General features: G+C 42.9%; 1 protein-coding gene across 1 annotated transcript in view; it reads right to left on the bottom strand.

Moving 5' to 3' along the window:
* Positions 1–14,764, bottom strand: part of LOC126191418 (putative ferric-chelate reductase 1 homolog) — a 355,430-nt gene that overhangs the window by 45,185 nt on the left and 295,481 nt on the right. Inside the window, exons 3-7 of the mRNA XM_049932290.1 lie at positions 2,899–2,990; positions 2,150–2,327; positions 1,867–2,061; positions 1,621–1,728; positions 941–1,097 (exon numbers count right to left, since the gene is read on the bottom strand). Of these exons, the coding sequence (XP_049788247.1) occupies positions 941–1,097; positions 1,621–1,728; positions 1,867–2,061; positions 2,150–2,327; positions 2,899–2,990 (730 nt within the window). The remainder of the gene's footprint in view (positions 1–940; positions 1,098–1,620; positions 1,729–1,866; positions 2,062–2,149; positions 2,328–2,898; positions 2,991–14,764) is intronic.

The following is a 14,764-nucleotide window of genomic DNA, read 5'->3' as shown; positions in this document are numbered from 1 at the left end:
TATGTGTTCCAGTCTCTGTCTTCCTCTACAATTTTTGCCCTCTACAGCTCCCTCTTGTACCATGGAAGTCATTTCCTGGTGTTTTAACATATGTCCTGATCATTCTTGTTAGTGTTTTCCACATACTCCTTACCTCTACGATTTTGCACAGAACCTCCTCATTCCTCACCTTATCAGTCCACCTAATTGTCAATCTTTGTCAATAGCAACACATCTCAAATGCTTGGATTCTCTCTTGTCCCAGTTTACCCACAGTCCATATTTCACTATCACAAAATGCTCTGCTCCAAATTTACATTCTCAGAAATTTCTTCCCCAAATTAAGGCCTATGTTTGGTACTAGTAGACTTCTCTTGGCCAAGAATGACATTTTTGCCAGTGCTAATCTGCTTTTGATATCCTCCTCTCCCCTTCCGTCACTGACTATTTTGCTGCCTACCTAGCAGAATTCCGTAACTTCATCTACTTCATGACTATCTATCCTGATACATTTCTCACTGTTCTCTTCAATTTGTTTGCTTTTAGTTAGTTAATAATCCTGTTCAGTTTTCTGTAACATTTAAGTTCATTTCTGATGTACAGATTTCACATTTGTAAATCTTAATCGAGGTCCGTTTATTACATACTACCATCCAAATAATAATAATAATAATAAAATCATCACTTCTTATGAATGACACACACTAAATTTCATATCTTTCAAGTTCTGTGTTAGTTCTTTAGCTATTAAGATATGAAGCTAGTAAACTATGCAAAATTTTATTTTGTTTCTCTTACTGAAGGAATCACTGAATAAGTGAAATTGTTGATGAAATGAATAAAAAACATTAGTTTTTAACCTATGCTTAGTAAATATTTATAAAATTAACTCTAATTCTGGGAAAAGTACATTCTGAGCTGATTTCTCAAAACATACAGTAATAAGATGTCATTAACATACCTCTGATATTTGTGCCAGAAGCCAGAAGTAGGAAAAATGGTTGATTGGCTAAATCATATGTCTTGTTGTTCGTGTAAGTCACCACTTGCCTTCTAAAGCTGCAGTAAACTCGACCATTGATGTAACTGTGATTCACTAATGTAATTCCTTCAAAAGGCTGTAAATTAACACAGGAATTAAGAACTTAATTCAAAATGTATGAGTGACAATTGAAAACAAAAAATTCTAGTAAAAAAGGCACTAAAATGTATACATAAAGAGCTATGACCACTAGCTTATTTTCACTGCTCTGTGAAACATATCTTCTACTGAAGAAGTGCCCATAGCTCTTTGCACAAGGAATGGTATGGACAAGGAAGGTATGAAAGCAGAAGCCTTTTGCTGGAGTATTAAGGATATTAAGGAGTTTTGGTAGAACTCTATGACTATTCATAACATTTTGTAACCACACAGTACCTTATACAGTAAGCTAAAACAATATATACAATATCTAAATTGGGTATTACATGCAGTTATAGAACTTCTTGTGTTGATAAAAGCTTTGCCTACATCAGTATGTGTGTGTATAGATTCACAAATACAGTTTTACATATTTGTTTTTATAAGTATCCTATCACGTTATGTGTATATCCAATAGTTAAGCCATGTAAGTAATAAATTCTTAGTGTAGCGTAACTTACTTTTTCATCGCGGAAATTGGCCTTGTCGTCAGGAACATTTGACGACCTGTATGCTTGAACAGCAGTATTAGTGGCATCATAAACACACTCCACAACACTGTCATCACCCTGTAATTGAACATTATATATGTGACTGAAATTTATTATCCAATTTGCCTGTATATTAAGTTTCATGTACTAGACATACATGTGAATAAGGTCTCAAATTCACTCACTACCTCATAAAAATGACATTTTAGTGCTCACCATAATTCCATCATCTGACAAGCCAACAGCAACATATAAAGCATTATCTGCCATCATTTCAAATTCATAATCTTCTACTCTATCAAGAACTGATACCATCATACTACAACTTTTTGTTGCAAGACATTCACCAGGACCAAAGCAAGCTTTTGTTGAGCCACAGCCTTCATATATAGGGTTTGAAGGTTCTGATATCTGTATGGAAAAAAAGGGAGCCAAACGAAGTCAGGTATCTTGCTATATTTTTATTATTAAATTATCTGTTAATAGAAGGTCAACATACTGCTTTAGGATCAGGAAACTCTGGTATAACTGGTATCTCTGTAGTAGACTTCACTGGATTCCTGGTTGTTGAAATTCCTGTTGAATGATCAGTGGAGACTTCTGGGTGTTCAACAACTTTCACTTCTTCTGACAAAATCCCTGTCCAGTAAGTCTGGAAATCTTGCACAACAGTGGCTCTGAAAATTCAGAACAGAAGATATTTCAAAAAACTAACAATACTAACAAACAATAATTAAAAATGAGTACCATAACCATTAGTTGTATGAAAATTTTATTCTAGTATGTACAGCTTTTCACTAAATATCCCTGACAATTAGGATAATGTAGTTTGTACAATTTGCATACATCTTGATAAATTAAACTCACAGCACAAAGATAAAGCTGCTACAGGACACTTGAGTTTATTCCCAACAGACTGCTGCAGAAATGCTATACGATCAACTTATAATATCATCAAATGGTATAATAGTAATAAGCAGCTTTATTTTTCCTCATCTTTGTTGTAAAAATATACTATATAAGAGCCATTATAAAATAAGAGCTACAAAGTAATAGATGTTTAACTCTACAAATGTATAATAGACAATTTAGTTTTCCATACCCCCAAGTTAACAATTTTGTTTTGTGGTATGTATTTTACTTTGTTAGTGACTAAATACAATGGCTTACTTAAATATTCATGATTACAATAACCTTAATGAATATTCCTAAGTCCTGCAATTATGAAAGCCATTATAAATTACTCACCGGAAAACAAATGTTTTTATGTCTTCGTCTGGTGCTGTCCACTCAAAAGTTAAGGAATTTTTCTTTGAAGCATCCTTATGAGTTACTGCCGACTGAAACAAGTCATTAAGCAGAACTGTGTATCAGAAAATCAGTGGAAGAAATGGAAACAAGAGAAAAAGAGGACACAAAGAAACAGAAAAATACTGCACATGCGCTTCGCATGTAACTTTATACTTAATGTAAGAAAAGTGGGAAATGATAGACGATTAGGTTATTGTGTATTGTGTTTACAGTAACATAAAAAGCTTATTACACTATTTCTTCTCACTCATGTACTTCAGATGTATACTCTGCAAATCACTCAGATGGTACTGCCCATTGCAACACACACTACAATTTCTTTTCTATTCCAATTTGGAGTGCAGGGACAATAATTGCTTAAATGCCTATGCGAGCACTGTATCCAGTCTAACCATGTGTTCATGGTACCTACAGGTTGATACAAAAGGACTGTAGTATATACTTAAGAGCACTCAACTGTTTTTTAAACTTCGTAAGGAGACTTTCACATGAAACCAGGTATACCTTCAAGCATCTGCCAGTTTCAGTTTTTCAGCGTTTCTGTAATGTTCTTCCATGGGTCAAGCAAACCTGTGACCATTTGTGTTGCTGTTCTCTGTTTGCATTAATATACCTGGTAAGCCCTATTCGGCAAGTGTCTCTCTCACTCTAGTAATATTCTTTGACAGATCATAGCCAAGTCTTTCCTCTGTATCCTGACAGTTTTTTGCCCAGTATTCGAGCAGTGTAGCCAAGTTTTACTTGCAGTTAAGCATATTTTATCATCCCATTTCATACGCTTGGAAATTGTTACAACTCTGTATTTGCTTAGGGTTTTCCAACTTTAATTATCGATCATTAATATTTTAGTCATAGGATCCTACTTCCGTGTGTTTTGTGAAGTGTATAACTTCACATTTCTGAATATTTAAGGGAAGTTGGAAATCTTTGCACCAGTTTGAAATCTTATCAGAGTATAATTTAATACTAGTGCAGCTCACAGTCTAGCTGTCAGTGTCACAGCCTCTAGATTGCAGGATCCCATTTTGGATTCCTTGCTAGACTGAAAATTTTCTTCACTTGAGAATCTGATGTTTGTATTGCCTTAATTATCTCATCTCCATTGATGTACAAATCGCAGAAGAGTCACCAGGAGGAGACACAAGCTCTGATCAGGTATCTTGGCCTTTTCATTTGAAATAGTGCTTCATTACAAATAACTGCATCATCTGCAAAATGTCTAAGATTCTATTAATATTGGTTGTCAAGTCATTAATATTAAACATTAACAGCAATTGTCCCAATGCACTTTTCTAATCATTTCAGAAGTTCCTTCTGAAGGTTTCAAGGTCTCACCATCTAAGATATCCAAACTGGGTCCTCCCTACCAAGAAATTTTCAATAGTGACAAATTTTGTGTGATAATCTGCACGATAGCTCATTCATTATTAAGTGTTGGTGCGATGCTGAATCAAATGCTTTTCTGAAGCCTAAAAATACTGCTGCCACCAGATTTCTTAACCCATAATTACAGTATTGTAAAGTGAGCAAAGTGCGAGATTGGCTTCACATGACAGTTTCAGAATACGCGCGTGTGCATTAGGTCGCAAAAACAACTGAGGCTTTGACAACCAGCACGTCATTCTCGAAAATGGCTAATAACTCATATGGCAAACATACACTAGAATGCAAGTGGTTAAAAAGAAGAGCATTCAGTCAGGAAATTGGGAACTGTCTAAGGTTGACACCAGTGAGCATACTGTGGTAGGGGAATCACCATCTAACAAATGACGGCTAAAGGGACAGTGCCCAACATGAAACCTAGCTAAAATAATCTTCTTACAGTGAGAGGGCGAAGAGGAGGTTGACTAAACTCCTGGGAAACGTTAAAGTCTCTGGAGCTTGTTTGCATGAAGAGAGGACCAGTGATGATGCCAAAGTGACACCACCTGCCCAGCCTTCTCCCCCTTCAGACCAATGTGACCAGGAACCCACTTAAATCACAGTGGCTCCCTCAAGAGTGAGTAAGTGGATGCTTTCTTGGACCCATTTCACTAAAGGATGTGTACAGCACACAGAGGCTCTGAAGGGCACTGACAGAACTGGAGTGTATAAAAATTTAAAATCCTGTGTTGTCTGATGTACTGCATAGCCTGGTAGAGGGCAGAGACCTCTGCTGTAACTACTGAACAATATTTCAGAAGCAGATACCAAAAATGGGTGGTACCAATCGCTGAGGCACACCCACCACCACAGTCAGTCTTTGAGCAATCAGTGAACACGAATGTGCTAACGCTAACCTGTGTGCAAAGGTAAAGAAACAGTGATCAATCTAATCTTCTGTAGTTTCCTTACAAAGCAAATGAAGTCCAAGAGGAACACGGGTCGCCACACGAAGCCGAGGTGATGAAGGGTTCACACGCACTGAGAATGTGGCAGGTAGCATGAAATTAAGCTTCCGAAGTAATTGCCAAAAGTGAACTTTGGGAGGCAACAGAAGAAGGATGTGCCCCGTACTGGTGGTCAAGGGAGTCATCAAAAAAAAGAGGCATAGTATGGATGGCCAGGCACGACAGACAAACAGCAAGCATAATCCAATGAGAACATCATGCTGGTGTGACAGTGGTAGTTTGGCAACTCCTGCATAGAGACCCTCAACCAGGCTAGTGTGAAAGGTGCCTGTGGCCAAACAGGTTCCACGACGGTGGATCATATTAAGATAGACTAAGGAGGATAGACGTGCAGACGAATAAACGAAACACTCATAATCTAATTTCAAACACACAAGGGATCAGTACAAATGGGGGAGGGTGGTCTGATCCACATCGCAGGAAGTACCACTTAGGACACGTAGGGCATTGAGGAACTGGGTACAGCAGGTGACCAGCTAAGACAAGTGAGAGGACCGAAAAAGTTTTCTGTCAGGCATGAGCCCCTGGAATTTGTTTGTTTCAGCTAACAGAAGAGAAACAAGCAATATGTAAAGACAATGGAACAATATTTCACACAAATGGTTTTATCAGTGGAAAAAATCCATTGTCGATGCTCCACGAGTAAATACTATCGAGACATCACTGAAGACTCCAATCAAGGAGACATCTGTGGAGAACTGCAACAGATCACAGAGTCGTCAATGAAAGGGAGCCCGAGATGCCAGGCGGGAGACAGGCCATAATAGCGTTAATGGCAATATCGAAGAGGACGAAGCTCAGGACAGAGCTTTCGGGCACCTCGTCCACCTGGGTAAAGTTTCCAACAAAGCCAAGCCAATACGTACATTGAAAACTGTGTGTTTTAAAAATTCCTGGAGGAAATGGAGCAGGCAGCCTCTGAAGTCCCTCAAGTATAGAGTACGGAGGATACCAGTCCTGCAGCAGGTCTTAGAGAGTTTCCCTAAATCAATATCCCACTCAGAGTTTGGTGTATCCACAGAAAACCATTCATGACAAGGGTCGACAAAGTGACGAGATGGTCAACTGCAGAACGACGCGCTCAAAATCCACATCGTGCAGTGGTTAGTAGATTGCAAGATTCGAGTCACAATACCAACCAGCCACAAATTTTAGATCAATCACCTCGCGAACACAGCTGGTGAGAAATGGGTGGTAGCTAGAAGGAAGGTGTTTTACCTTAGGTATGGGTATGACAGTGACTTCACACCAGCATCTGGGAAATGTGCGATCTGCCCAAATGTGATTGTACATATGAAGGACAAAGTCCTAGCCAGCAAAAGAAAAAGGTGTGCAACATCTGAATGTGCACATGTCTGCCCCTGGGGCAAAAGATTGGAATGAACTGAGAGCATGATTTAGCTCCCTCAGGCTAGGCGCAAATTGAGACGCGTGTAGCACGTGTGACGTGACACGACACTACAGCGCGACACGCACGAGTCGCGCGGGTGCAGCGCATATTGCGACGCGTACACCACACTTGGCACGCGCCGACTGGCGACGCTCTGCGCTGACAGAACCGAACCGCGTGCAACCTGTTATCTTTCTCAAACGATTTTACAGAAGCTATTCACTGAAAATATTTGATTTTTGCCTTGGTTATATGTCAGCTTCGTGGCGAAGTGCCCTTCACCTCGCTAATGACCATCCTTATTGTGAGGTACACATTTTAGTAAGACACTACGCGAAACTCAAAAGTTTGCAACTAAAATTAGGGGTCGCTATGATTTTGCGTTTGGCGCGTATTACACCATATGTTGCTGCATATGAAATTTAGCTAACATGTTGAATTTTTGTTTAGACTTGGGAGGAGGTCTCTATCTGCCCCCCATTTCGAGAAAATTGATCCCATGTATCGCGGTCACTTCCGATCTCACGTCCGCAAGTATGAAATACTCGCAACATCTCTCATATCTCCTAAACCGCTCGAGACATCGAAACGAAAGTTTGGCGAATGAGAGCTCACAAGGAGGAGAGTGTTTGACAATTCTGAAACATACGGAACTTTCTTATCTATGGCGATATATCAGTACTTCCATTTTTATTTATTTCACTCCAGCGACTGTAATTTTTTAAGAGTTATCAACAGCTAGCGAAACCAGAGTTTCCTAGAATGAAAATAAACATGAAATTTCTTCTTTTATGTTACTGCAAACCGACACTATGAGGTTTTTCGTAAGCTACTGAACTCTGTGATTGCCAATTACTTGTTTAATGAGGCACTCCGTTTCGGAATTCTGTCGCATTAGCTGCTGTGAGATGAGTTTGGCAAATTACACTGTGACAAAGGAAGTAAGAGTACAATTAAACCTGTAGCCAAGAGAAATGTGGCTGTTACAAACGGTGATGTTTCTTCGAATGAGCAAAGGTTTAACGAAGTAGTTCAAATGGCTCTGAGCACTATGGGACTTAACTTCTGAGGTCATCAGTCCCCTAGAACTTAGAAATACTTAAACCTAACTAACCTAAGGACATCACGCACATCCATGCCCGAGGCAGGATTCGAACCTGCGACCGTAGCGGTCGCGCGGCTCCAGACTGTAACGCCCAGAACCGCTCGGCCACCCCGGCCGACAAAAGGTTAACAACTCACACAAAAATAGATTGCCAATTCTGTTGGAATTTTGGTGGAATCCCCGTAACCCATTGTATTTTTAACACTGAGCGACTGGAATGGAAACTTACCAAAGGATTTTATTTCTTCTCGTGATCTGACTATTCCTTCGAGCGGAATGATAGCCACATGCCAGATACTGGTTACTCACCTACGGCTTGCCAAACTGACAATGTGTGATCGCGAATAAAATAGTTATTGAGAAAAATAAACAATTGATCTGTCGCACAACACAATGGTCAGTGTATTTTCAGCAGCAGAGGATAATGAGCGCGACAGAAATGCTCAAGCTAGCCATGTGTGCCTTGTGAGTTGGAGTTCGAAAAACATTGTCATGAAAGTAGATCTGCCTTTGTCAACAGTACATTTCAACAAATTAAATATATCTAATCATAACACTCTTTTAGGATATTCCTACTTTCGTAACAATACCGACCATTTTCTTCATTTGTGTAGCCTGTTGTATAATTTGTTTATTAATGCTGATAATGTGCATGGAACAATTGAAATGTTTTTTCTCATCACGGCGAACCAATTAAAACATTGTTATTTGTGACTGCTTTTCGAATGTTTCTAGCTTGCAGTGGAAATGTGATGTTGACATGCATGTAGTACAGTGTGTATTATTACATTCATATCCAAGTAATCACAATGAAACTTCTATATTTCACATTTTGGACGCTTTTTACCAGGAGCACAAAGGGATCACACATGTGGAGATTATCCTTTTCTAAATTTTTTGTAACAGATCGTACAGATATGCCAGCATACTAGGCAGCGAGAAGATAACCTTGCTTTACTTTCCTGCCTTGATTCTTAATCACATGATTTTATAATATTCCTTGCTTCCTTATTCACTACCCTCTGTCCCTTCTTGCGATCTGAAAACATCGCAGAGGCATATGATACAATTCCAGCGGCCAATGGCTCATCAGTTACTGAAGTATGCATTTTTCTTGACAGATGAAAAACAAAACTATACATATATAAACAACAGATCTACATCTACACATATAACAGAAAAGTATCATGTACTAACGAAGAAAGCAGGAGCGTTTAAATGGCGAAAACGAAATACTATCCAAAGGCAATAAAATTTAGTACACAGTAAGGCAAAATTTATCTTATGGGCAATACTACCACTGCTCATATGCGCCGTGCCGATGTGAGCATACAGCCGGGCTACTTTTCCGCTCCCCGCTCCAATTTCTCACGGTGCTAGCGAGGCACGTGCGACGCGCGGCGCGAGAAACTGTGCCTCAACCACAACGCCGCGCGACCTGGCGCAGGCGCGTGTCGCGTCCCAGTCGCGTCGCGTCGCAATTTGCGCGGTTCCATTTGAACCTGTGATGATACAAAAATGCGCGCAGCGCTGCGTCGCGCCGCACGCGCTATACGCGTCTCAATTTGCGCCTAGCCTGCGGCACTGTAGCATCCACCATCCTAAGATGAAAAGGTTATCACCCAAGCCACCTCTTTCCGAAGGAGGATAGGGGATGGAGCTTTAAAAATAGCGTTGGAGATAGCAGTAGGGTCCACAGTGACATCTGCTATGGTCAGTCCAGAAATTGGGGAATGGACTCTGGTTCTAGAAAGCAGATGGTATTGGCCCCACACAACAGAAGAGGGAGCGAGACTGTTAAAAGAACTAGTAAATGAGATCCAGCTACCTGTTTAGCTATTTCGAAGAATGCAACAACACTGTGCACCTAACTGTTTATAAGGAATACAGTTCACCATCGTAAGATTATTAAAAACGCAGAGAGCACATCTCTGCGTACGAATCTTGTCATGGCGTGCCTCAGTCCAGGACACGGCACAGTAAAGATGAAATGTGGGGTATGGAACATTCTGCGGCAATAAGGAAAACGTTTCTAAGTTACTGTACCTGGTCATCACACCTGGGGAAATGTTGTTCTTCGAAGGTTGCCTGGGAGGAGTTTCCTTCCAGTCGGCTTTACAAAACTGCCAGTTGAGTTTACACACAGGTGGGATACGAGTCAGCAAATGGATATGACACAGGAAATCGTCACTCGAGTACATGTCGGAGAGAACGGGCTATCTAGACAATGACCAAGCTGGGCAGTGCAGAACGAGAAGTCCATTATGGGAATAGGTGTGTGTGGAGTCAAAGAAAGGGGGTGCGCCAGTGTTAAAACAAATGATATTGAATTGATTGAGTTCAGCCAAGAGGGTACCTCTCCGACTGTTTCTGGGCGAGCCTGAAAGGGTGTAGTGTGCATTAAAGTCACCAAGCAGCAAAAAGGGATGAGAGAGTTGACCAATAAACTGGAGGAAATCTGCCCTGGTGACACGGAATGACGCAGGGATGTAGACGTCGCAAAGAGAAAAGGGAAGCGAGGAAGGATAATATGGATTGCAACAGCTTGTAGCTGTGTGTTCAGTGAGATGGTTTGGCTATGAATGTCATCCCAGATGACCAGCATGACTCCCCCACGAGGTGGAATGCCGTCCTGGGGGTAAGGTCAAAGTGGACCAGACAGAAATGTCAGAGGTCAAAGCACTCTCAAAGATGCAATTTTTGTTTCTGGGAGTCAGAAAACAAGTGGACGCTACGATTCCAAGAGCAGCTGTAATGCCTCTTTGTTGAATATAATGCCGTGAACGTTCCATTGGAGGAGAGTCAAAGTGGGGAAAGGGGAGGAGGGAACAAATGAAGGGTTGTCACCTAGACAGCTGCCGAGTGCCAGCCTTTGAGGACTCACTGCTACAGGGCGCAGAGGCTGGAGGATCCTGTTCCACGACATCTACATAGCCGGCGGCATTCTCTCTGGGTCGGCATATGGATCCCAGGGTGGAAAAACAGTAGGTAGTGCGCACCAGCAAAATGGGAGGTCAGCGGGGTGAGTACCACACGGAGATACCGTTTAAGAGATTCCCCGAGTTGGGAAAGGAGAAGACCACTTGCCTTTCTTTGATTTCTTAGAACCTTTGCTTTTGGCACATGAAGGCTCAGATGTTCGTTGACTGGAGGGACGTAACAAGTCTTCATGGGAGTGTTCCGTATGTCCTTTCGAGCCTGCCGGTTGTGAAGCAGGTGATTTCGTCGCCGGGGATGAAGATTTGTTGGCTTGGTGCGCAGCTGTGAGAGGAGGAAATTGGGATGCTGCCATGATACTGGGCGATTTTACAACTGCAGTGCGGAACTTGAGCTGCAAACCTGGGTGGCCATGTCCTCCGTAGAGCGAGGCATACCAAGAACGGAACTGCAAGTGCCAGATGGTAAAATGTATGGCTTTCAACTAGCCAGCAACCTGCGGAAGACAGGGTAAGGTACTTTTCCCTTCACCCGGCTCTCCTGAATGGCCCGCTCATCGAGATACACGGGACATTCTCGGGATGAGGCTGCATGGTCGCCATTACAACTGATACAGTGGGGAAGAGGAGGCTGGCAATTGCCCTCATTAGCATCCCAACCGCAAGTAATACATTCGGCCATGTTTTGACAGGACATGCGAGTGTGGTTGTAACATTGACACTGGCAGCAATGCATTAGGTTTGGAATGTACAGTCAAAACGTGATGACTTTACAGCCTGGTTTGATCTTTGATGTAAGCATTACTCGATCAAACATCAGAAAAAAGAGTGGCCGTAGGTACTAAGGTAGCATCAACCTTTTTCATTCCCCAATGGACTGCACTGACGCCCTGATCAGAGAGACAAGTTCGAATTTCACCTTCGCCAGATCACCAAGCAGCCGAGTATAAATAACACCATGCGAAGGACTCAAGTGTTCGACAGGCCTCGACAAGAACAGTACAGCCTTGGAGGAGCAAAATTGTAAGCAATTGTAGGGCTTGAAAATCACAATTGGTCCCCCAGAGGCAAAATTCAATTACGTAAGCAAGAGCAGCATTTCATAGGGCCTGCAACTGCATATCACCTTTCTGAAAAATGAACGGATTAACCGTAGCAAAGGACTGACCTACATCAGTACGTGATACCACTACGAACTGAGGTGCAGTTGGGTGATTCTTCGAACTCTGGCCTCATTCTGTTTACGTTGAGTAGACAGACTGACATTGTGATTGGCTCATTGCAAACAAATCCCCCACGACTGCCAGCTTCTCCTCCGCCGCGCTCCTTCCAACCGCGGTCGCGCGCTCAGAGGCAGGCTCACCTGCCTTAGGTCCCTACAGCACTGGGATCCCATGGCAGGCCTGCTGGCAGAGACCCAAAATCAAAGCGTGGGGCGCAATGGAGCCTCTCGCACCTGGCAGCTACCTGAGTTTGGCATCTCTGCCGGCAGGCTTATGGCCACTTCCACACCACGACGCCAGCTGAGTTGCCAAGTGCTCACCTGCCGCTCATAAATTAAGGATAATTGCAAAATGTGGTGCCACACAACGTGGCACTACACAAAACTGGCGCTAATAGCATAGGCACATAGGGAACACACATGACACAGATCTGTAAGTCCACGGTATTGGTGATAAGTTGAGAAAACCGCCCCGAAACACATGTGCTACAAAAAGCCACTGTTTCCTGCGCATGTACCCCGACATCAATATGGGATATGATCATCATGCACACGTACACAGACCGCACAATGGGGTGCATACTCTGGATCAGGTGGTCGAGCAGCTGCTGGGATATAGCCTCCCATTCTTGCGCTAGTGCTCTTCGGAGCTCCTGAAGTGTCCTAGGGATTTGAAGACGTGCAGCGATACGTCGACCGAGAGCACCCAAGACGTGCTCGATGGGTTTTAGGTCTGAAGAACAGGCAGGCCACTCCATTCGCCTGATATCTCCTGTTTCAAGGTACTCCTCCACAATGGCAGCTCGGTGGGGCCCTACGTTTATCATCCATCAGGAGGAAGGTCGGACCCACTGCACCCCAGAAAAGGCAAACATACTGGTGCAAAATGACGTCCCGATACACCTGTCCTGTTACAGTTCCTCTGCCAAAGACCTGCAGGGGTGTACGTGTACCAATCATAATCCCACCCCACGCCATCAAACCACGACCTCCATACAGGTCCCTTTCAAGGACTTTAAGGGATTGGTATCAGGTTCCTGGTTCACGCCAGATGAAAACCCGGCGAGAATCACTGTTCAGACTATACCTGGACTTGTCCGTGAACATAACCTGGGACCACTGCTCCAATGACCATGTACTGTGTTCTTGACACCAGGTTTTACGGGCTCTCTTGTGACCAGGGGTCAGTGGAATGCATCTTGCAGGTCTCCGGGAGAATAAACCCAGCCTGTTCAGTCGTCTGTAAACTGTGTGCCTGGAGACAACTGTTCCAGTGGCTGCAGTAAGGTCCCGAGCAAGGCTACCTGCAGTACTCCGTGGCCGTCTGCAGGCACTGGTGGTGAGATATCGGTCTTCTTGTGGTGTTGAACACTGTAGACGTCCGGTACTGTAGCGCCTGGACACATTCCTGTCTGCTGGAATCGTTGCCATAATCTTGAGATCACACTTTGTGGCACACGGAGGTACCATGCTACGACCTGCTGTGTTTGACCAGCCTCCAGTCGCCCTAGTATTCTACCCCTCATAACGTCATCAATGTGTGTGTTGAAAATGGCTCAAAGAACACAGTCACCATTAGCACGTCTGAAAATGTCTGCACACTTACTCGCTGCACCGTACTGTGACATGCACCAACACACCTTTGCGTATGTGGACTGCTGCCAGCGCCACCGTGCGACGACCGCAAGTCAAACGCACCGCATGGTCATACCCAGAGGTGATTTAAACCCGCAAACCGCCCATCAGAGCGTTGTTTCACCATGCGTCAGCATTAGCCTTAATTTGTAAGCATGATTGTAGTTTTATCCGCCCACATGAGCATTATGGGTAATTTTGAGACCGAATCATTCTATCTGCGAGATGCAGATGAAATCAGCAACATGGGACACAATCTCAGAGTTATCCAAAATGCAAACTGGAAAAAAGGTGTTGGGAATTACCAGGGTCATAAATGAAGCTCAGTTCGAAGAATAAGCCTCTCCGCTTTACAATCGCGTTCTAACTACTTACAATAACGCACTCTCTGCACTCTGGCAGGCTGGAGATCGTGGAAGTTATCGATCCTCAATATCTACACATCCTGTTCCCGATGCTCCACTCCAACCACAAGAGCTCTACACCACAGACGAAGCACATTTACTATCCGGGCTATGTCACTTTTCCTCAAAACCTACTCCCAGACCGAAAGAGCACAGCCGCATCTCCTGTTTCAGCTAGTGATGCTAATGGCCCAGATACATAACACAGGCTGGAAATATTTTAGACAGGTTTCCGACTTCTTGTCTAAACATTTACAAATATAATTTCAGTTTATAGCAACGTACTTTTCAAACAGAAACTGAAGACAACTTCTATGTATACTTTACGGTTACAACTAAAACTGTAAATATCGTTGCAGACAACAAATAGCTGCAGAGTACACAAGTCACGAAAATCTTTTTCTCTGGTGATATTTTCCTTAAGACAGTGACTTTTTCGCCAGTTAATCGCGGGAGATATCCACGATCTCGTCAAATGAACAGACACAGTCTCAGAGTAGTGGAAAATAACACTAATTTCTTACATAGTAAAGCGAGTCAAATAACCCGTTAATATCTAGCTCAGCAATGAATGGATGTGCCCAGAACTACTTTTTCTGCATTCTCTTTTTATTTCGAACTTGCACACAAAAGTTTCAGCTCTTTTGCCGAGCTGAGACTCAAGGCTTTCATCTGGCGTCTTGTACTGCCAGACTTGAGCGCTCGCAAGGAGGCCCGGGTT

Source organism: Schistocerca cancellata, chromosome 6 (assembly GCF_023864275.1).
Source record: "Schistocerca cancellata isolate TAMUIC-IGC-003103 chromosome 6, iqSchCanc2.1, whole genome shotgun sequence".
Classification (NCBI taxonomy): Eukaryota; Metazoa; Arthropoda; class Insecta; order Orthoptera; family Acrididae; genus Schistocerca; species Schistocerca cancellata.
This window is presented reverse-complemented; position numbering and strand designations above follow the sequence as displayed.